General features: G+C 52.0%; 1 protein-coding gene across 1 annotated transcript in view; it reads left to right on the forward strand.

The window, feature by feature from the left end:
* Window positions 1–14,026, forward strand: part of GDF6 (growth differentiation factor 6) — a 29,297-nt gene extending 15,271 nt beyond the window's left edge. Inside the window, exon 2 of the mRNA XM_083517361.1 lies at window positions 9,938–14,026. Within this exon, the coding sequence (XP_083373487.1) occupies window positions 9,938–10,890 (953 nt within the window). The 3' untranslated portion in view covers window positions 10,891–14,026. The remainder of the gene's footprint in view (window positions 1–9,937) is intronic.
* Window positions 14,027–22,718: the final 8,692 nt, after the last annotated feature.

Consider the following 22,718-nt stretch of genomic DNA (forward strand, 5'->3'; position numbering starts at 1 on the left):
AGAATCCATTGCAAGCCCGTTCTCTCCGACTGTTGCATTCCTTGACCAGTCCTCACTCGGTTGTTTTGGGGTCCCCTCCTGGGCCCCTCCTGGGCTCTCCAATATATATATATTTCTGCAAAGCGTTGGACTCGTCGACCCTGCTGAAAGCTCCTGTGTGCGGAGACGGTGCCGTTTGGGCTCCATAAATCAGCGGCACTCAAAGCCTGAACATGTGGGAAAGAGAGGGAATAATGAAACAGGCTAAATAGGAATCCACCCAAGAAATCTCCTATGTTTCGGGCCGCCGCCCTTGAGTTACTTCCTTGCGTAAATCAAGCCGACTGAAATCAGTGGGACGTAATTCAGCCTGAAAACCCCCAATGAATCAATAAGTCTGGATCCCGCCCACCTCTTTTATTAGGGCGGACGGGGATCGTATTACAGGTCAGGACGGAGCTCTAGTTCCGTTTAGGAATAACCGCAGCGAGCCGGTGAGAGGGCGGAGGGTTACCCCACCCTTTCCCGAAAGAAGCAACTTTTCCTTTCTAGAAACGCCCCCGTTTCCAGTTTAATTTAAGGCGCTGGAATCTCGGGGAACTGAAGAGGCGCGACTCCGGCGTTTGCTGCAGCGCCGATCCTAAGCGGGGAAGAGAGACCCGTTCCCTTCGGTAGGGCTTTCCGCCCAGGTGAGTGAGTTGGTTTGCGGCTGCAACCTCAGATGAGCTGGTTTGGAAATTGCTGGGTAAGGATCGCACGGTTTTCACTTCAAAGCAGAGATTCCCTCGGTTGAGGGTTGGAGTGCGTGGACCCCCATTTCCTCCTGAAGTTTCGAACACCTCTTCCTCTTTCCCCTTCCCCGTATCCTATTGTCAATAAACCAACAGGCAGAGAAGATTTTGCTCATTCTTCTTATTTTTAAAAAATCGTTCTTATGGCGCTTTGCAGCGCATCTTACATAAGCCTTGGCTCAGTTATGGATCCGCCCTGGGATAGCTCAGTTGGTAGAGCATGGGACTCTTAAACTCAGGGCTGTGGGTTCAAGCACCACATTGGGTGAAATATTGGACTACCACGTGACCCAACTCTGATTCTATGAAAAGGGAACGGAACCGTGCTGGCTTGTGAGTCTCTGAAGCAACGCCTCCGCTGTGCGCTTTGAAATGGTTAAGCCGGTTCTGGCATTCGCTACGGCCGTGTTCTATTTATTTTTCTAAAAAATTATTTATTTATCTTTTTAATTGCTTTAATTGCCCTTGATGTGCCTGAGATGAGGTGTGGCCTTTGAAATCTTCCCTCACTTTAATGAAGCACTTTCTTGACCACTGAGGAAGGGATTAATTCGGATTGAGGGATTACCAAACCGAGCCAGCCAGAAGTCAAAACGGCTAGTTTCCAGAGAGGGTGAAACGAGGCTTCTAACTAAACTGGAGGATGTGGGAGGACAGACCCCACCATCATTTGCATCTCATCGTGTGTGTATGTGAATATATATTAATTTTGGACCTTCCTTTTGCAGATTTGATGTGTTGGGATTTTCTTTGACTAGGCTTGAAATGATAGATAAATTCTGTCGCCTTGTTGTAATGGGAACAAACAACAGCAGAAAACAAAGGCCTTCACATCTGAATGAATTGAAACGCGCCTTGCCGTCTGGGTGCTAATTCTGTGCAAATTCCCTTGGACTTTGATGGCATTTATCCCCAAGAAAGCGACCCCATTTTTATTCTAGAGGTTTGCGGATTATCGACTAATTTGACCGGCCAATCGATAAATCATTAGAAAATGATGCGCCTGCAGCCCAGTTCCTCACCTCCGGTCAGTCGCAATTCAGTGGAGGCGGCAAAGCGAATCTGAAGGGCGCTTGACTCGGAGGGGGCGTGTGTACGATTGTGCCCACCGTCCGGAGACTATCCGAATTCTTCTCCCTTGCTCCTGGGCCCTGGATTACTCCCACTTTCATTGATGGGGTTTAGGGAACGTTTGCTGAACTCAGTCAGTGGCCCCGGGGCTCTTCCCTATCCTCGTCTGAGCGGCTTTGCTACGGAGAGGGATAACCCAAGTAAATCTCGGATTACAGCCAGAATTTCTGCTGGCATATACATGTGTTTGTATATATGTGTTTGTGCTCTGTGTGTAGTATTTCTACCGCACCATTTTTCTCCAAAGAGCTTGAGGCGCCTTACATGGTTCTCTCTCTTTCTCTTTCTTTCTCACTCCTCATATTTAAACCCCACAACAAGCCCGTGAAGTAGGTGAAGGAAAAGACAGGTGCTTTATGCAGAGTCAGACCACTGGTCGAGGTAGCTCAATACTGTCTACACCGACTGGCAGCTGCTCTCCAGGATTTCAGACAAGAAGTCTCTCCCAGCGCTACCTGGAATGATTGAACCTGGGACCTCAGAGCTCCCTGCAGCTTGCTGGCCCCTCGCATGCTGCCAGGAAGGAAGGAAGGATTTCTCGATCCTGTTTGTATATACAGGGACATAGTAAGGTGCTTGACTCCGAGCCAGATCATCGGCCCATTGGGCTCAGTGTTGTTTACACAAGTGCTTTTCAACCTTGGGTCCCCAGCTGTTGGACTACAACTCCCATCATGCCTAGCTAGCAGGACCAGTGGTCAGGGATGATGGGAGTTGTAGTCCAACAACCACTGCTGGGGACCCGGCTGACTGCCAGCTGCCCTCCAGGCTTTTAAGACAGGAGATATTCCCACCCTTATCTGGGGACCCATGTCCCTGTCTGGGGACAGATGCATGGTAGATGCGGAGGGACATGGTTGTCGGTGCAGTCGTGGGACAGGAGGAGGAGGCGTGATGTTGCCTCCTGGGCAATGGGGCTGGTTAGGTAGGTCATTTTAGACTCTAATCTCAGTTATCATAGCCACGCTCCTCCACCCGCTGCCATTTGATCTTAATGAGCATAGCTTCACTTCAAAACGAGGTAGGGAAGCTCAACTGCCTTTGCGGGGGCGTGAGGGGAGGTTTATCGTTGCTAATAACAAACGCAATCCGCCGGTCGAATCAAGGCGATGACGTAATAATCGCCTTGCTGGATACTGCGATGATGCAATAATCGCTCTGCTGAATCGGACTCAGATTTATCTTGTTCGTACTAGATTCCTCCGGGAAGCCCAGAAGCAGGGCGTGTAGGTGGCGATCCCCACGCGTCTAGTGTACCAAGGTAGACTGCTTCTGAACATGGAAGTTTTATTTAGTTGTCCCGGCTAGCGACCGTCGATAGCCCTACCCTGCATGAATTGGTCCAGTTTTTGTTATTCAAGCCAAGGAGGAGAAAGTCAGATGTCTACCGGTGAAAAAAGATTTAGAAGTGGTAAGGGATTGAGACCGTTTGCTTTGCTTTTAACTTGATATGATTTCTTATAATGAGAGCGAGCGAGCAAGAGAGAGATGGCGAGTGATTTCCTTTCAGAAAGAAGAGCAAGTAATGGGGCCACTCAGTATGTGTTTCCCTTTATCAACTAAATTTCACTCCATGTCTCTTTAAGGAAGGGGCGTGACCAAAAGGGGCGTGGCAATTATGAATGGGTGGGGCTAACAAAGGAAGACTAGAACAATAGTTAGCTACCACCGAGGTCTGCAGCTGCCTAGAGTGCAGATCTCAAGAGACCTTTAAGGAACACAGCTTTATACAGGTCAGTTTATGTTATATCTGACATTTTACTTTCATATTTTGAAGAATTTTATCATTTCTACAGTGCATCTGTTTCTGAACACTGAAGTTAACTATTTAGGGGGAAGGGGGATGGGGTGCAAGTAGTTACTTTGCCTGGAGCTCAAAATAGCCTGGCACCAGTATTGCTACCAGGGACGCGGGTGGCGCTGTGGGTTAAACCACAGAGCCTAGGGCTTGCCAATCAGAAGGTTGGCAGTTCAAATCCCCGTGGTGGGGTGAGCTCCTGTTGCTCAGTCCCTGCTCCTGCCAACCTAGCAGTTTGAAAGCACGTCAAAGTGCAAGGAGATAAATAGGCAGGAAGGTAAACGGTGTTTCCATGTGCTGCTCTGGTTCGCCAGAAGCGGCTTTGTTATGCTGGCCACATGACCCGGAAGCTGTGTGCCAGCTCCCTCGGCCAATAAAGCGAGATGAGCGCCACAACTCCAGAGTCGGTCACAACTGGACCTAATGGTCGGGGTCCCTTTACCTTTACCTAGTATTGCTACCACACAAGTCCCTTGAGGATGGTGTGTGAGCTGAGGGGAAAGCAGAAAGGTAGAGTGCTGTGTTAAGTATGTGCGATGGTATGCCTGCCTGCGTTAGTGCAACATGCGTGTTCCTAAGTGCTCACTTTGGGTTTGGATGGATGCAGCAACACACCCATCCACCAGTACTGAACAAGAGCAAACGGGCTCAAAGGTAGGGATGGAGAACCTGTGGTGCTCCAGATGGTTGTTTTTTTGGACTCTCATCTGCCCCAGCCCAGCATGGCCACTGGACGCAGATGATGATGGAGGACCACAAGTTCCCCACCATCCCCGTCATGAGCACTTTGCCTTACCATCAAATCCACTGTGGACTAAGAGTCAAACTTGCAACCGTTTTTATTTGAAAGTAGTTCCCATTGAACATTTCCCCAAGCCAATGGGACTTTCTAAACATTCATCCCCACTTATTCTGCATATTCCTTCATGCCCCTGTTGGCATCTTCAACCCTATTCCCATTCCTCCTATCACTTCTTTTTGCAACCCCCTTTGCACTCCCATTTCCACCTTCACAAATTTTCTCACCCCCCTCTTTTCTCAGCACCCCCTTGCACACAGATCACCCCCATTTTCCATGTCTTATTTTCTCTCCTATTGCATAGCCAGCCTTTGCACATATATACCATATTAAGGTAAAGGGACCCCTGACCATTAGGTCCAGTCGTGACCGACTCTGGGGTTGCGACGCTCATCTCGCTTTATTGGCCGAGGGAGCCGGCGTAGAGCTTCCAGGTCATGTGGCCAGCATGACTAAGCCGCTTCTGGTGAACCAGAGCAGCGCACAGAAATGCCGTTTACCTTCCCGCCAGAGCGGTACCTATTTATCTACTTAAACCCCAATAAAAATACATACCACATTATCACCTTCACCCCCTTTTCCTTACCTCCTCATTCCTCCATTTCTCAACTCTCCCGTACAGACAGACCCCTCCTTTTTAATGCTTCCTGCTCTTTCCAGCATGCACACCCACAACCAGGGACGGGGACTTACAAAAAATATTGGGGGGGCCCGGGAAAGCTCATGAATAATAAATAAGCTCATGAATATGCAAATAAAGTGGCGCCGCCTCCTCGTGAGCGAATAGGGGAGAGCGTGCTGCGCCTATTAATCAGCTCCGAAGGTGGAGCTTTTGCTCGGGAGGGAGGGCAGGAGGCATGCAGCCCGACCCTGTGCATTTTGGGCTGGGGGAGGGCGGCGGTGGCGCTCTGCTGGAGGGGCGCCGGAGATTATTGGGGGGGCAGAGCCCCCCCAAACGAATTTTTGAGGGGGCTCGGGCCCCCTCAAGCCCCATGGAGTCGGCGCCTATGCCCACAACCATGGTGATACATGTTACTGTAGCTTTAAGATGAATAGAATTGTATCAGCAATCTTTTTCAGTTACAGAAGGTTAAGTTCAGTGGATATATGGGTGGATATATGGGTGTTTGCAAAATATCTCTTCTAAATTTGTGACATATTGAACTTCATGGTTGCTGTTGTTGTTTAGTCGTGTCCGACTCTTCATGACCCCATGGACCAGAGCACGCCAGGCACTCCTGTCTTCCACTGACTCCCGCAGTTTGGTGAAACTCATGTTCGTAGCTTCGAGAACACTATCCAACCATCTCGTCCACTGTTGTCCCCTTCTCCTTGTGCCCTCCATCTTTCCCAACATCAGGGTCTTTTCCAGGGAGTCTTCTCTTCTCATGAAGTGGCCAAAATATTGGAGCCTCAGCTTCAGGATCTGTCCTTCCAGGGAGCACTCAGGGCTGATTTCCTTAAGAATGGATACGTTTGATCTTCTTGCAGTCCATGGGACTCTCAAGAGTCTCCTCCAGCACAATATTTCAAAAGCATCAATTCTTCGGCGATCAGCCTTCTTTATGGTCCAGCTCTCACTTCATGGTATCAGAAGTGAAATACCTTGTGGGGCAAAGCTATGGAATATTTGAGGGCTCAGCACCCTCTGTTTCTCACATGCTACACAGCTGAAGAATAGAAGAGAGGCAAGGTATTTGCAAGATATTTATGTCTATCTCTGTCCAAACCCTACTCTCTCCCTGCCACCCTGCCACAGTGGTGTAGTATGGGTTGCCGGTGGCCAGAACAGGGCAAGTGTTGCGCCCCCTGGTGGATTGGTCAGCTGGGCATGGAGCCTATCAGGCACATGGCTGCCGGTGGCCGCGCACCTTCTCGGCTTGACAGCTCCACCTCCCAGCTTGGCCAGCCCAAGGGTGGGCCGGGTGGGCGTTGTGCCAAGTAGTGCTCCTCTCAGAATTTTGTGGTGGGCCAAAAGGTTTTGGGTGAATAGACTCCAGCAGAGGCTATTCTCCTGGGCATGTGCTTCATGCAAACAATTCTAAGTATGGACCCAAAATGTTCAAGTGTTTGTTCTCTTTTCTAAAAGTATCTTTTTCTTATGCTCAGTCTTCTGACCACTGAGCAATGCAGTGAGATATACTTTCCTTCCAGTGTTGCAACACCAGACTTTTTGGCCACCAACAGGGCACACCTGGCCTAAGTACCTTTGCCCCTCTGGTCAAGGCTTGTGGTAATGGAATATGACTTAGTGTGAGCATCCAATAATTTTATGGATTTCTCAGGACTAAGATGATATGGATGACGACTTCCATCCAGAACGCTGCCACGATCCTCTCCCTTAGAATAATACAACTGAACACCGCTGGCCTGAAACCATGTCCAAGTTACTCAGTAGTAAGGGCACTGAACTTGGTTGGAGACACTGCTGAGTAAATATGCACCAGGCCAGGCATGTAAAGCTAGAATAGGCGAATATGCTTTGAATCTACATGTCTGCAAATCTTTTTGTTATCCTACGTCAAGGGTGAGGAACCTCGGGTCTAGGGCCTCCCAGACCTCAGGAGCTAGGATACTCTCCAAGCTATGCCCATCGCTGGGACACCCTCCTTTTCCCAGGTCACGTCCCTAACTAGTTGTATGGTGATCCCTCCTTGGGTGCGTTTTGCCTGATGGGAGTGCGTCCCTGAACTATGGATCATGCCTTTTGCTTTCCTGGTTGTGGAACAGAGACACAGAGAGGGTGCAGAAACCTCTGACCTGTAGGTGGGTGGAATGTAGCCCTCGCAAAGGAAAGAGCAAACTTTTTCAGCAGGGGGCCGGTTCACTGTCCCTCAGACCTTGTGGGGGGCTGGACTATATTTTTTTTTGGGGGGGGGAATGAACGAATTCCTATGCCCCACAAATAACCCAGAGATGCATTTTAAATAAAAGGACACCTTCTACTCATGTAAAAACATGCTGATTCCCGGACCATCCGTGGGCCAGATTGAGAAGGCAATTGGGCCGCATCCGGCCCACGGGCCTTAGGTTGCCTACCCATGGGAAAGAGTCACCTCTGTAGCTCCTCCCACTTTTTGCCTCTAGCCCTGCCTACCACTGGGATGTGTCCTCCGAAGACTGCCTATGAGGAAATGTGCCCTTGGTCTGGAAAAGGTTCCCCTATTCCTCTGCTATGCAATCCCAAACAACGTGCCAGCTCGTGTCTATGGGTGAAATGCACAGCTCAAAGGAGCGCAGGAACCCTGAGCCAATTTTAGCTGGAAGGGTTACGGCACTCTCTTTTGGGGTGGGGGCGCCAATGTGAAATTGATTCTTCCTGTCACTGGCAAGTTGGAAGGTCTTGAGTCCCATCCATCACCCTCCTGCGCCTCCCCTCCCCTCCGCCCCACCCGTCTTCCCAAGACCTTTTAACCAGGTCTTTTAGCTTGTAAAAACACACTGATTAGGAATACTAGTAGTGACCTTCGCGATCAATAAATAACCGGGTCTCTTGCAAGCCGTTTCAGCCACCCTTTCCCAGCTTGAGCTGCAGCGCAGAGCTCACGAGAGCAGGCTCTGTGTGGTGACACTTTTACTGTTGAAATATATACTGATTTTTATTAGCTCTTGGGGGAAACCCAGAGGCTGGGGGAATTTTTTTGTATTTGCTGGCCTATAAACCTTTTTTATTGGAAAGCAACTAAGGCGCGCGGGGGCGGGGGGGGGGAGGGAGTTTTGAATCTGGTTTGCTTTTCACAGCCTACACTTTGTACACAAAATGTGTCAAAAACAGAAATCCAGGTTTGTCTCAGGGTGAATGTAATCCACGTGAGCCCACATATAAGCAGGTTTTGGAAAAACAAAAGAAATGTGATTTTAAAATATACACAGTATACAACAAAGGAAGAGGGCTTTCATAGAATCATAGAATCATAGAATCATAGAATCATAGAGTTGGAAGAGACCACAAGGGCCATCGAGTCCAACCCCCTGCCAAGCAGGGGGCTTTGTGGTAGAGCATCTATTTTGCATGCAGAAGATCTATTTTGCATGCAGAAGAGCATCTATTTTGCATGCAGAAGATCCCAGGTTCTTAAGAGAGCAAGGCAACAAGAGAGAGCAGATCCTCAGCACTATAGATCTACTCTCAATACTCCTGGTTTTGTTTTAGGGGGACAGCAGGGGATCCACTAGCAACTACTGCAGCCCACCCAGTCCATCCCAGTCTCTCTGCCCTGGGGGAGCCTGTTAGTCTGGACATTTGAGAGAAAGATAAGGGGTCCTTCTACACAGCAATTGCAATAAATGCTCAGGCCAAGTTTTTCTGCAGCATCCACAGGGCACTGTCGTCATCAAATGCCTCCTGCATTCCCACCCTAATCTGGAATAGACAGATTTTTCCATGGAAATGGTAAATCAGGATGAAGTGGGAAAATAATACAGGGCAGCATTTTGACAAGGATGGCAATATGTGGATGCCGCAGAAAGCTTGTACCCACAAGCAGCAAACACAATAACTGGTTGTGAGGACACACCAAAGCGCTGTGATTCGAATTGCATGGAAGGCCACTTAAGAGCTTCCCTAACACCTTGAAGTGGGATGCGGGTGGCGCTGTGGGTTAAACCACAGAGCCTAGGACTTGCCGATCAGAAGGTCGGCAGTTCAAATCCCGCGATGGGGTGAGCTCCCGTTGCTCGGTCCCTGCTTCTGCCAACCTAGCAGTTCAAAAGCACGTCAAAGTGCAAGTAGATAAATAGGTACCGCTCTGGTGGGAAGGTAAACGGCGTTTCCGTGCGCTGCTCTGGTTCGCCAGAAGCAGCTTAGTCATGCTGGCCACATGACCCGGAAGCTGTACGCCGGCTCCCTCAGCCAATAAAGCGAGATGAGCGCCATAACCCCAGAGTCGGCCACGACTGGACCTAATGGTCAGGGGTCCCTTTACCTTTACCACTTTGAAATGTCAAGAGGCAACAGAAATTGTCTTCCAAAAAAGTGGAGATACCCCTATACAGATAAATGCCATATACAGATAAATGCCGTAAGTTAACTGATGCACAGCCTAGCTCAGTTGGTAGAGTGTGAGGCTCTTTAAGCTCTGGGTTGTGGGTTCAAGTCCCAGGTTGGGCAAAAGTGTCCTGCATTGCAGGGGATCGCACTCAATGACCCTCGTGGTCCCTTCCAATTCTACAATTCCATGATTTCAGTGGCAGTCCATTTCGTCACCCTCCCACCCCCCTTAGGAAAGAACTCCCCCGGGTTCCATTAGGGACCTGTAGGCCCCGGTGTCTCTTAGCAGCGGGCAGAGGAGCAAGTCCGCGCTCCCCTTTCCCTCTCGTGCCGAGCCAGGCTGCTGGAAGAGGTCAATTCTACCTGGGCAAGGGCCGCCTCCTCCCCACCCCGCGCCCGTTCCCGCTTCAGAGGTGAAACTGACTGCAATTATGCGTTTTATCTTGCAGACGATCTCTCGCCCAGCGCTTTAAGGAGACAGAAGTATTTGTTTGATGTATCGACTCTCTCCGACAAAGAGGAGCTGGTGGGAGCGGAGCTGCGGCTCTTTCGCAAAGCCCCTGGCGATCATTCCTCCAAGGCGCAGACAGGCCTGGCCCATGTGCAGGTCTCGCCCTGCCTGTCGGGCCGCCTCCTGGACTCCAGGACTTGGGGCCTGCACGAGGCGGCGTCGGCCCAGGCCGGGGGCGGCTGGGTGGTGTTTGATGTGTGGCAGGCGCTGCAGCCTCACAAGCCCTGGAAAAAGCAGCAGCAGCAGCCGCAGCAGCAGCAACAACTGTGCCTTGAGGTGCGCGCCGTCGCGGGGACTCGAACTCACGCCCAGCAGCCCCTGTTGGACCTGCGCGATCTGGGTCTGGGGCGAGGCGCTCGGGCGCAGCAGGAGAAGGCATTGCTGGTGGTTTTCACCAAGTCCCGTCGGAAGAACCTCTTCTCCGAGCTGCGCCACGAAAGGGGAGCCCAGCAGCAGAGCGCGCACGCGCCTCCCCAGGAATCGACGGCCGCCGCGCAGTTGCGCTTGCAGAGCCGTCGGATGAGGCGCACGGCTTTCCACAACCGCCACGGCAAGCGGCACGGCAAGAAAGCGCGGCTGCGGTGCAGCAAAAAGGCCCTGCACGTGAACTTCAAGGAGCTGGGCTGGGACGACTGGATTATCGCCCCTCTGGAGTACGAGGCGTACCACTGCGAGGGCGTGTGCGACTTCCCGCTGCGCTCGCACCTGGAGCCCACGAACCACGCCATCATCCAGACCCTCATGAACTCCATGGACCCGGGCTCGACGCCGCCCAGCTGCTGCGTGCCCACCAAACTGACGCCCATCAGCATCCTGTACACGGACGCGGGCAACAACGTCGTCTACAAGCAGTACGAGGATATGGTCGTCGAGTCCTGCGGGTGCAGGTAGCGCCGCGCCTCTCTGTCTCCCCCTGGAGGGAAGAAAAAGAAGCACCAGGGAACTTGGGGAGAGAGAGGGAGAGAGAGCGCGAGCGCGCCCACGAGGGACTCGCTAGGGGTAGCCCTGCGCAGGGAGGAGAAAGCAAAAGAGGCGCTCGACGGGGCGGCTGCTGCTGCAGTTGCCGCCGCCGCGCGGGCCTGGGAAGCCCTCTGGAGTGGGATTGAGGAGCGCGCCTGCGCCCTGCTAAACCCGCTCCCCCCCAAGCGCTCCGTGCACTTGTCAAGGGGTAGCCACGTCGGGGTGGAGAGGCGAAGAGGCCTGCTAGAAATTGTGCCTGCTCCCACCCCTCCCTGCTGCCCATCAGCTTTCCAAGTTCAGGATTCCCTTTTGGTGGGCGGAGCAGACGGCCGTTTAAGGAGCAAGGAAAGCCAGGCGCGAGAACAGCTCTCCTCTGGTTCGGAAAACAGGGGGCAAAGGCTAGGAGGAGAGTAGGCGTCTTCCTGATGCTCTGTGGCTAGGAGTAGCTGGCCCCAGTCTGCTCCCCCGTATTTGATATTAGGGAGGGGTATTGGTCAGGCAGAGTTTTTCCAGAGATGGGGGTCACTTTAGTTTGATCTCCTCTTACCTACAATTCAGAGATGCTCAGAGAAGGGGGTGCAGGGAAGCAGAGGGGACAGGAAAGGAAATCCAGATCAGCAGTGCCTTGGAGATCAGTATTGTGAGAAATGGTGATAGCCGCTTTCATGAGTGATGCTCATGAAATCAGTGATGCTGATATCCCCCCCATCCCAGGATACCCATGTCCCCCTTCCACTTTCCATCCTCCACAAGTAACTTAGCACATGCTTACAAATTGCCTGGATGGTTTTGTTTTCCAGATAGTAGTTTTACCCAGGAGGGCAGGTAGGAAAGCACCTGTCTCAGAGACGCTTCCTGTCGAGAGATCAGCAGGCAATAAATCATTGCAGGGGGCTGGACTAGATGATCCACTGGGTCCCTTCCAGCTCTACAATTCTATGAAGGCAGGAGGCTGAGGCCTAGGGGGTCGCCGTGGGGAAAGGGGCCGTGGGAACAGAAAATGCCAAATATTTCCTGTTAAGTGTCAGATTGTATTCTTAGTGTTGTCTGAAGATACAGGCTTTCTTTTAAGAGGAGAAATGGGAAAGAGCAAGTGCAGAACAGAGCTGGCTTGATATTCCTCCAGAAACATCAGGAAGTATTCTCCTTTCTGTTGCTTTGCAAGATTAGCCGGCTGAAACAGCCTTCGACACCCCTCCCCCCCCCCCAAAGTGCAATGCCAAACTGTAATTACCAGTGAGGTTGGGCTTTAGATCCTAGTAATGAAAAGCTGTGAAAGGAGTTTAAAGAAAGCACACCCCTTTTTAAAAAAGATGGGTTTGGAAACGCCTTTTAGTTTCAAGGTAAGTTTCGCCAGGTAGCTGAATTAGGTTCCAGGAGAAGGCAAGCGCCTTACAGGGAGCTACAGCAGTATTACACAGTTGCGCAAAGTGATGCCGAGAGCAAGCGCGTCGCTATGAACATTTGCCTTCTTTCCCAGCCTTCTGCAAAGAACGGCTTGACGTACAAGATAATGCACTTCTGAGCATTCCTGAAGTCCATGGGGAGATTCCTTCCTCCAGTGAATTCTAGAGCGGTTAGACTATATCTTGACTTCGTAGAGCTGCAAAAATGGCCGGGGGTGGGATGGAATGGGGAAGGGGAGAGAAGTACAAATGTAAAAAAAGTAAATAAGTAAATAAATAATATAATGATGCTAATAAAGGAAAGTCTCGGCCAGGAGCAATAATTGTTCTTTAATGCACACTTTGTTTTGGATGCACTGTTGTTCGTATTGAAGCTGTAAATACTTGTTTATTTAAACAGACTGCAAAGTGCAGAAATGGTGGCAAACAACATTCATTTCTCCCCCTCCCCCTAAATGTCCAAAACATGATATGCACTCAAATGTCTAATTTTTTTTGGTTTAAAAAGTTTATATTTGAGCTGTACAGAGTTGAGCATTAATCCAATATTTCAGCTGTATGTCTGTAACATTATCGTTCCCCCCCTTCTTGAAATGTTATTGCAAGAGTTAAAATTCCGTGTTAATAATGGAGAGTTCTTTTTTTCTGTTGTCTACCTCACTACATTGCAAGAGCACAATCCAACCGGGAAGGTCTGCATGCCTTGCTGCGAAAGGCCTGTAGCTTAGTGGTAGAGCATCAGCTTTGCCTGCAGAAGTTTCCAGGTTCGATCCCCGGGCGGAGCTGGGAGAGACTTCCTGTCCGAAACCCTGGAAAGTTGCAGCCAGTCAGCTCGAACAATACTGAACAAAATGGGCCATTGGTATTAAGCAACTTCCTTTGTTCTCATGATGCTACGCAGTTCCTATTTCAGTGAGGCTGAAGGAGGAGAACTTCCTGCTGGGTTGTGCGCCAAATAATATGCAACTCTTAAGGCTGTGTACCCATGGCATTTTATTCAAGAACCAATGGAGACAGTGCTTCCCCCTCCCATGTAGTCCGCACACAATTTATATCTGTTGCATATTTTTTTGCCCCTGAAAAGCTCTTCTTGAGAAACTGGCTCTGTTCTGGAAATAAAAGCTCATTGCGGATGGATTCTGCATTGCCGTGCAATGTGCTCATTTGCAAATGGATGAAAGCAGCTGTAGGCAGTGCCAGCAGTGGGTGTGGATGTGTATCCCTACACCTGTTCGGTGATGCTATGGGTGGGCATATATATCAAGTTCCCAGTCACCACTTCCTGCTTTATTCACCCAGGGCATGTGCAGGGAAGAAAAGGAGGGGTTAGCCTAAACAAGGGGAGGGGTTTCAAATGTCTTATCAGGTAACCACACCCACCCTTGCGGATAGCAGGATCTAGAATCTACAGTAGTTTGAAATGGACATGTTGTGGACAAGAATGAACAGTTCCTGATTGAGAAAAAATATCACTTTTGTGCTACGAAGTGTGTACGGAGCCTAACACTCTTTAAGGTAAATTAATATTCAGAACATTTTTATTGGATGGTACTTAAACCACAACTGTATTATTAAACTCTTTCCTCCCTGGAAGCCAGTTGCTTTTTCTGTTCTATTTTAATTAAATACCCGTGCATTAAAAACAAAAACCCCCCAAATCATATCTGGATGTTGGCTACAATTCTTAAAATCTATTAGTCGATCTGAAAGAAGCACCAATTAAAAAACAAAATTCACAGACCTTTGCGATTTAAACCCCCCTTTTAATGTATATTCTCAAGAACTTCTTAAACGTAACTTCTGAAAATATGGAAGGATTTCATGAAGAGTGGAAGCTACATCTGTTGGGTAATCCCAGTGAAAAGAAGGAGAAGCAGCATATAAATGGCAGCTGTGTGTGATACTTTTAAAATACATTATATTCTATGCAGCGCAAAGGGGGAGGTGGGGAGGTGAACATGTCTGCATGCAATAGAACGGAATCATGAAATATTGCCTCACAGTGATCATATTAATAACAGCAGCACAACTGTCCATAACTCAGACACTGTTGAGTTTGCGGTGGAAAGTTGCAGTGCTCTTCTACATACGGTTTGTGCCACAGTGCTTTAAATGGAGGGAGCACATCTTTGCACAGGTAGGAAGAACAGTATGCATCTGCTTGCTTGCTTGAAATGGATGGAACCCTCTCCCCCAACCTGGTGCCCTCTAGATACTTTGGAGTACAATTCATATACAGCTCCAGGCAGTGGTACAGCTGTGGCTGGAGGTGGCTTAGTGTTGTGTCTACACCAGGGCTTCTGTAGCTGTGATGCCATTCTGTATGGAGAAGGTAGGCCATTCTTTATCCTACTTGAAGGCAGTAGATGTAAGTGAATGTTATTTAAATCTTACTAATTTCAATGGAGTTTAAGCATTCCTAATGCTTTCTGTGTTAAACCTGCTGTGTAGAAGTAAGGCCTTTTAGATTATAAATGTGATGAGAGCAGACGTGTTTGTCTACTCTCACAAAGAAAGACAATTCGTTGTGGACCGTTCCTCCTTTTGGCACAGATGGTGGATTCATGTCTGTGGGCAGGAAAAGCTGCTTTTGAATTGTACCAAGGCGTGACAGCCTTATCTCCATCCCTTCAGCAATGCATTCTTCACAGCTCCATCTGACTAGAAGTTAAATGTTCATGCCTTCATTACATGGAGCAGACAAGTGAATTTAAAAATGAGCACTCCCTTTAATGCAATTTTTTGTCTTCAATGTCTTTTCTCGCTAAATTTACTTAGGTAATTTTCTTCTGTTTCTGACGGTAGTGTTGGACCTATTGTGCAAATACCAGGCGTGCTTTGGTGGTATGCAAAAGACGGACGTGGGTGGCACTGTGATCTAAACTACTGAGCCTAGGGCTTGCCGATCAGAAGGTCGGCAGTTCAAATCCCCGCAATGGGGTGAGCGCCCGTTGCTCGATCCCTGCTCCTGCCAACCTAGCAGTTTGAAAGCACGTCAAAGTGCAAGTAGATAAATAGGTACCGCTCCTGCTGGAAGCTAAACGGCGTTTCCATGTGCTGCTCTGGTTCACCAGAAGCAGCTTAGTCATGCTGGCCACATGACCCAGAAAAACTGCAGACAAACGGCTGCCTCGGCCAGTAAAGCAAGATGAGTGCCACAACCCCAGAGTCGTTCATGACTGGACTCAACTGTCAGGGGTCCTTTACCTTTTCCAAGAAGAAGAGCACCAATAAAACCACTAGGGGCTGACTCATGCCCAGTGGTCTGGATTCTCTATGCAGTGCAAGCCTAGAGTTCATGCCCTGATAAGTTAACCTTTAGTATGAGCGGAAGCTGATGAACAAGCATTTATGTGAGCAGCCTTGGTCCATGGGATCTACCTACCTTTTGGTTTCATGTCAAACCTTCTATGGGATGGGGAACCTGTGGCCCTTCAGATGGTTGGCCAATGGGCTGGGGTACCACAACTCACCTGTTCTCTCAGCCATGTTGCTGTGCTTCCTGGGAGAGAGATGGATAAGGGGGTGGGAAGGTTGGTGCAGTGAGCGTTGACCATGCTGGCTGAAGCTGGTGGGAATAACTGACCAGTAACATCAGAAAGGCCATAGGTTCCTGTCAGGGGTTTAGGAGCAGAGGCACGGGCGAGGGAGGAAACAGAGAGCGAAGGGGAGGAGGCAGAAGAAAAGATGAGTGATGACGACGACCCGAGATCTCCTAGTCTTTCCAGTGAATCAGAGGATTCACAGAAAGGAGCACCAGTGGCCAGGGCAAGGGGGGAGTCTAGGGGGGCACCCCAGGAAGATAGAGCCAGAGGGGACTCAGGGGGGAGCAGCTGGAAATCGGGACCAGCGTCACCGCCAGGAAGCAGGGAAGAGGAAAGGAGCCAGGGGGGAAGCGCTGGCAGCTCACCACAGGAGGGAGGGCATGAGTCAGGAGTGGCCACACCTCCATCGGGGAGCGAAGAAACGGTTAAGAGGAAAGTGGAAGGTTGGGCGCGCGCGCCAAGTTCAAATGCAGAGGAAGGCGGCGCAGTAAGCAGCCCCGAAAGGGAACCAGGTCCTAAAGCCCGGCGCAAGGAGGCAGGAGGGTCCGGGTCAGCGTCAGAAGAATCCCGGAAGGAAGAAGCCCCGGGGGGTAGAGGGACCCAGAGGAGGACAGTCAGGCGGAAAAGGTGGAGCAAGGCTAGGATATTAAGTTGGTGCACACGGGGCGGAGACTCAGACGGAGCTTCGCCGATCTAGCTACTAGACGTAGAGTTGCGCGTAGCAGCGTGAGAATGGAAACTGTAATTCAATAAAGACTTTTACTTAATGATCGCTGGCTAGCGTGATCCTCTGTGAGCTAGGATCTTCAAGCAGCTCTGACAGTAAGCTCCGTCTCACGATTGTGGGCATCTACAGCCTCGAGGAGGGGAGAGAAACAGGTGCCTACTAGCGAGCTCACGAACGGCAGACGACATGACGGCTGAGCAGCAGATAGAGGAACTCAGAAAAGCAGTGGCACAACTGAATGCCGAGGCTCTCGCATCCAGGAAGAGAGAGGAGGAGGCAGCTGCCGCCTGCAGGGATCTCCAGGTCAGGTTAGATGTGCTGACAAAGCAGACACCCCGGCAGGAGGGAATTGGGTTGGCGAGACGGACAGGCGGGCTGGTCTCTCACTTCGATGGGAACCTGCAACAGTATCCCAACTTTAGAGCCGACGTACTGTGCGCACTGCAACTGCTGCATAAAGACTTTAGAGATGAGCAAGAGAGAGTGGGATTCATCATGTCCCATTTGCATGGGGATGCTAGAGCATGGCTACACAATTTATGGAGAGATAAGGATCCGGCGTTCCAGAATGCAGATGCCTTTATTAAAGCGATGGATGGGTGTTTTTTATCAAGTATTGACGTGGATCTTGCACGGAAGGAGGTGCATGGGCTGAGACAAGGGAGGGCCAGCGTCAGGCAGTATCATGCCCGCTTTTTCGCCTTGGTCAGTGCCCTGGAATGGGACAGAGATTCGGCTCCTGTAAGAGACCTCTTTTGGGAGGGGCTGCACAACTCGATTAAAGATGAGATCGCGAGGGGGGAGAGACCCCGAACCACCCAGGAGGTCGTTCAGAGGGCACTGGCAGTGGGGGTGAGGCTGGAAGGACGTCCGTGGAGCAGGGACGAAGGGCGTGGAGGGCGCGAACCAGCCAGGGGCCCCTCCTTCCTTCCCAGAGAAGCAGCGCGGGCGCAATCCACGCCTCCGCCAGGAGGAGGAGCCGAACCTATGGAGGTTGGAGGTGCAAGGGCTCAGTCAGCAACCAGAGCCCTAGCACCGGCAGCAGTGAAAGCGAAGCCTCCTAGAGGGAACAGGAAGTGTTACAACTGTGAGGAGTCAGGGCATATGGCGAAAGAGTGTCCCCAGAGGCTCCACAAGCTCACTGCAGCCTCAGCAATGGTGACTGCAGCAACGCAGCAAGGAGGACCACAGCAGGGAAACGACGCAGTCTGGCTGGAGGAAGAGGCCCTGGGGCCCAGCCAGACGTGTTAGTGACGCAGTCCCCAGAGATTTTACAGCCCGTGAACCCCCTCCCGCCCAAACCAGTAGTGAGGCTCACCGCATCTCTCCAGCTGCCCAATGGAATCACCATGGACATGCCAATCACCATTGACTCAGGCAGCAATGCGGACTTTATAGGGCAGGACTTTGTCGACAAGCACGCTATACAGTTGCTGCCGGCCACACTGCCCCTGCAGGTTGTCACGGTGGATGGCAGGGAGTTGCTAGGGGGGCAAGTGGTGAAGCAGACGCCGCCCATGGCGATGCGACTTGGATATCACAAAGAAATCATCAGCTTCAATGTCACTCAACTATCGGATACGCCCATTGTATTGGGAATGAGTTGGCTGGACAAGCACAGCCCAACGCTGGCTTGGTACCAGAGGCAGCTGATCTTCGGCTCTTCCTTTTGTGCTGAACACTGCATCGTGCCCCGGCAGGAAGGAGAGGAAGAGGAGTCACAGCTGCTGCTAGGCACGCTGCAAGCGATTCCCCACAAGTACGCAGAATTTTTGGAAGTTTTCTGCGAGAAGGAGGCAGACAGGCTACCCCCTCACAGACCATATGACTGCAAGATTGACCTGCTGCCGGGGGTGGCGCTGCCTAAGGGGAAACTGTATTCCATGTCAGAGGACGAGCTGCAGGAACTCAAACAGTTCATAGATCATAATTTGGAGCGCGGTTTCATCCGAGAGTCCAAGGCAGCGGGGGGCAGTCCAGTATTCTTTGTTAAAAAGCGAGACACGCCCCAAAAAAGACTGGTCGTGGACTATCGCATTTTAAACAATGGGACCAAGCCGTCGGACTTCCCCATGCCCCGAATCGACGACCTCCTGGCGAAGGTGCGGAAGGGGAAAGTGTTCACCAAGTTAGACCTGCGAGGGGCGTACAACCTCATTCGTATGCGGGAGGGAGATGAGTGGAAGACGGCCATGTTCACGCCACTGGGTACCTACGAATACAGAGTTATGCCCTTTGGATTGCAAAATGGCTCCCACGTTTTTCAAGCTTTCATGCATCACGTGTTGGCGGGACTTCTCTACAAGACGTGCGTCTGTTTCTTAGATGACATCCTGATCTTTTCGGAATCGCAGCAGGAGCATGACAGACACGTCAAGGAAGTGCTGACCAGACTAAAGCAACATAGGCTCTACGCCAAGCTGGAGAAGTGCCAATTTGACGTGACGGAGGTGGATTTTCTGGGCTACAAGTTGTCTGACAAGGGGCTCGCCATGGACAGCGCCAAGGTTCGCGCGGTATTGGATTGGAAGAGTCCACGCAACCGGAAGGAGGTCCAGAGGTTTGTCGGCTTTGCGAACTTCTATCGCAAGTTTATCAAGGGCTTCGCTATGCAGACAGCGGCCATCACAGACACGCTTAGCTCCAAGAAAAAGAAGTTCGTTTGGACAGAGGAGGCGGAGCAGTCCTTTCAGGCACTCAAGCGTCTCTTCGCGTCGGAAGAGCAGCTGCTTCACGTCAACCCCAGCAGGCCGATGAGGGTGGAGACAGACGCCTCGGACAGAGCCGTGGGGGCGGTCCTGCTGCAAAAGGACCAGCAGGGGGTGTGGCGACCGGCAGCGTTCTACTCCAGGAAGCTCAGCAAGTCCGAGCAGAACTACACCATCTGGGACAGGGAGTTGCTGGCCATTCATGCAGCGTTCAAAGCGTGGAGGCACTTCCTGATCGGCGCCAAGCACACGGTGCAGGTTTGCACGGACCACAAGAATCTGGAGCACTGGCGCACGGCACAGTTCCTAAACCAGAGGCAGATACGTTGGGCTGAGTTTTTTGCGAACTTCGACTTCCGCATAGAGTATGTCCCGGGGGACACTAACATCATGGCGGACGCCCTCTCCCGTAAGCCACAGTATCTGGAGGACGCAACGCCAGCGGCCGCCATGCACATCTTCGCACCAACAGTATGGGCGTGCGCCGCGGCCACCGTGGACCTGGAGGCGGTGCGACGAGCGTTGCAGGATGACTCCTTCGCGCAAGCAAAGATGGCAGAGGTGCAAAGGGGCACGGCTGCGGCCGACGGTTTCCAGCTACGAGATGGATTGCTCATCCGTAAAGGGGCCATCTACGTGCCGGGAGACGACCTTCGCGCCAAGGTGCTGCAGCAGCTGCACGACGCGCCCACGGCCGGGCACTTTGGCAAGGAGAAGACGGTGGAATTAGTAGCCAGGGATTTCTGGTGGCCTGGAATGAGAGGGGAGGTCGCAGACTACGTGGCGAGGTGTGACACCTGCCAGAGGGCCAAACCAGTGCACAAACCGCCGGCCGGACTGTTGGAACCGCTGCAAACTCCGGTCGAACCTTGGGAAAGGGTGGCCCTGGACTTTGTCACGGATCTGCCCAGCTCGAGAGGCAAGACGGCAGTGCTGGTGGTGGTAGACCTGTTTTCCAAGATGGCGCATTTCATTCCGTGTGCTAAGGTGGCCACGGCGGAGCAAACCGCCAAACTGTTCATAGACCACGTGTTCAAGGTTCACGGTCTGCCACGGTCTATTCTGTCCGACCGGGGGCGGCAGTTCATCTCGAATTTCTGGCAGAAGCTGATGGGCTTCCTGAACGTCAAGATCAACCTGGCGTCGGCGAGACACCCGCAGACCAACGGGCAAGCGGAGCGAGTCAATGCCATCATGCAGCAGTACCTGAGATGTTATGCAAATCAACAGCCTGCGACGTGGGTGGATTACCTGCCGCTTGCCGAGTTCGCCTACAACAACACGAAGCACGTGTCCACGGGGGTCACGCCGTTCTTCGCCAACAACGGGAGGCACCCCAGAACCTTCCCGGGACTGGAAAGAATGGGAGAGGGGGAGCCGCAGACAGCAGATGCGTTCGCGTCGGAGCTGCAGGAAGTCCACGATCAGCTGAGGCGCCACCTGGAGCTGGCCAAGCACGCATACAAGGTACAAGCGGACAAGCACAGAAGGGTTGGCGAAGAGCTCCACGTGGGAGACTGGGTTTGGTTAGCAGCCCACGCAGTGCCGGCCAGGTCGTTGGCCAAGAAGAAACTAGGGCATAAACAACTGGGGCCCTACCAAGTCGAAGAGCAGGTCAACCCGGTAGCGTTCAGACTGGCACTTCCGGAGGGTTCCAGAATGCATCCGGTATTCCACAGATCGGTGCTCACTCCCTACAGGGCACCGCACAGGTTCCAGGAACCCGGAACGGCGCCGAGTCCGGTCAGAGACAGAACAGGGCACGCGGGAGTGGCACAGAAGGAGCGCATCAACGAAGTCACGGAGATTTTGGACTCCAGATGGGGGGAAGAGGGGGTAGAATACTTTCTCGCCAAGGAGGGCACCCCGGCCAGTGCGAACAGCTGGGTGCCGGGCTACGCCTTGGACGAACCTCTCCTCAAAGACGAGTTTCATGCCCTCTTCCCCCATAGACCTATGCCAGCAGACTTTTTCGACGACTGGCTTTTCACGCCCACGCTTTCGGCCAGCACTTTCCGGGGGTTCGACTCGGACGAGGACCCGACACAAGACGTCCGTTCCCCGGAGGGGTCACCCTCGGGATCTGCATCAGAACCCTCGTATTGGTGGGACGATAGACCAGAGGAGCAGTTCCGCAGACGGTGGCTGGAAGGCCCAGGACGAGCAACACCGCCAGGAGGAAGTGAGGGAGAGACGGACATGGACGTTTTCGGGGACGACCCTGGTTTCGAGCACGGCGGCACAGAGATGGAAGCGGAGGTGACCGTTGTCGACGAGAGCAGGGAGGAAGACCCGCGAGACTTCAGATGGAGACCCGCCACGGGAAGCGACCGATATCCGACGTTCGTCCCTTTGCAACAGCAGCCCCCAGCTCCAGCACCGGAAGGAGGGGAGGGGGGAATGGGGGGCTTCGAGGGGGGGATGGATGTCAGGGGTTTAGGAGCAGAGGCACGGGCGAGGGAGGAAACAGAGAGCGAAGGGGAGGAGGCAGAAGAAAAGATGAGTGATGACGACGACCCGAGATCTCCTAGTCTTTCCAGTGAATCAGAGGATTCACAGAAAGGAGCACCAGTGGCCAGGGCAAGGGGGGAGTCTAGGGGGGCACCCCAGGAAGATAGAGCCAGAGGGGACTCAGGGGGGAGCAGCTGGAAATCGGGACCAGCGTCACCGCCAGGAAGCAGGGAAGAGGAAAGGAGCCAGGGGGGAAGCGCTGGCAGCTCACCACAGGAGGGAGGGCATGAGTCAGGAGTGGCCACACCTCCATCGGGGAGCGAAGAAACGGTTAAGAGGAAAGTGGAAGGTTGGGCGCGCGCGCCAAGTTCAAATGCAGAGGAAGGCGGCGCAGTAAGCAGCCCCGAAAGGGAACCAGGTCCTAAAGCCCGGCGCAAGGAGGCAGGAGGGTCCGGGTCAGCGTCAGAAGAATCCTGGAAGGAAGAAGCCCCGGGGGGTAGAGGGACCCAGAGGAGGACAGTCAGGCGGAAAAGGTGGAGCAAGGCTAGGATATTAAGTTGGTGCACACGGGGCGGAGACTCAGACGGAGCTTCGCCGATCTAGCTACTAGACGTAGAGTTGCGCGCAGCAGCGTGAGAATGGAAACTGTAATTCAATAAAGACTTTTACTTAATGATCGCTGGCTAGCGTGATCCTCTGTGAGCTAGGATCTTCAAGCAGCTCTGACAGTTCCTCATCCCTGATGGGCAGTTTGTGCCTGTGGGGAGGGGCCTTAACTCAGAGGCATGGCAAAATCTAGGACATCTGCCACAATGCCTGGCAACAGCGCCTGGGAAAAGGAGCTGGGATAATTTCCACCAATTGGAGTAAAAATAAAAATAGTTCGAGGCTAGATGGGACAATCATCTGACACAGTACAAGG

The sequence above is a fragment of the Podarcis liolepis genome (assembly GCF_965112155.1).
Source record: "Podarcis liolepis genome assembly, chromosome: 8".
NCBI classification, from domain to species: Eukaryota; Metazoa; Chordata; class Lepidosauria; order Squamata; family Lacertidae; genus Podarcis; species Podarcis liolepis.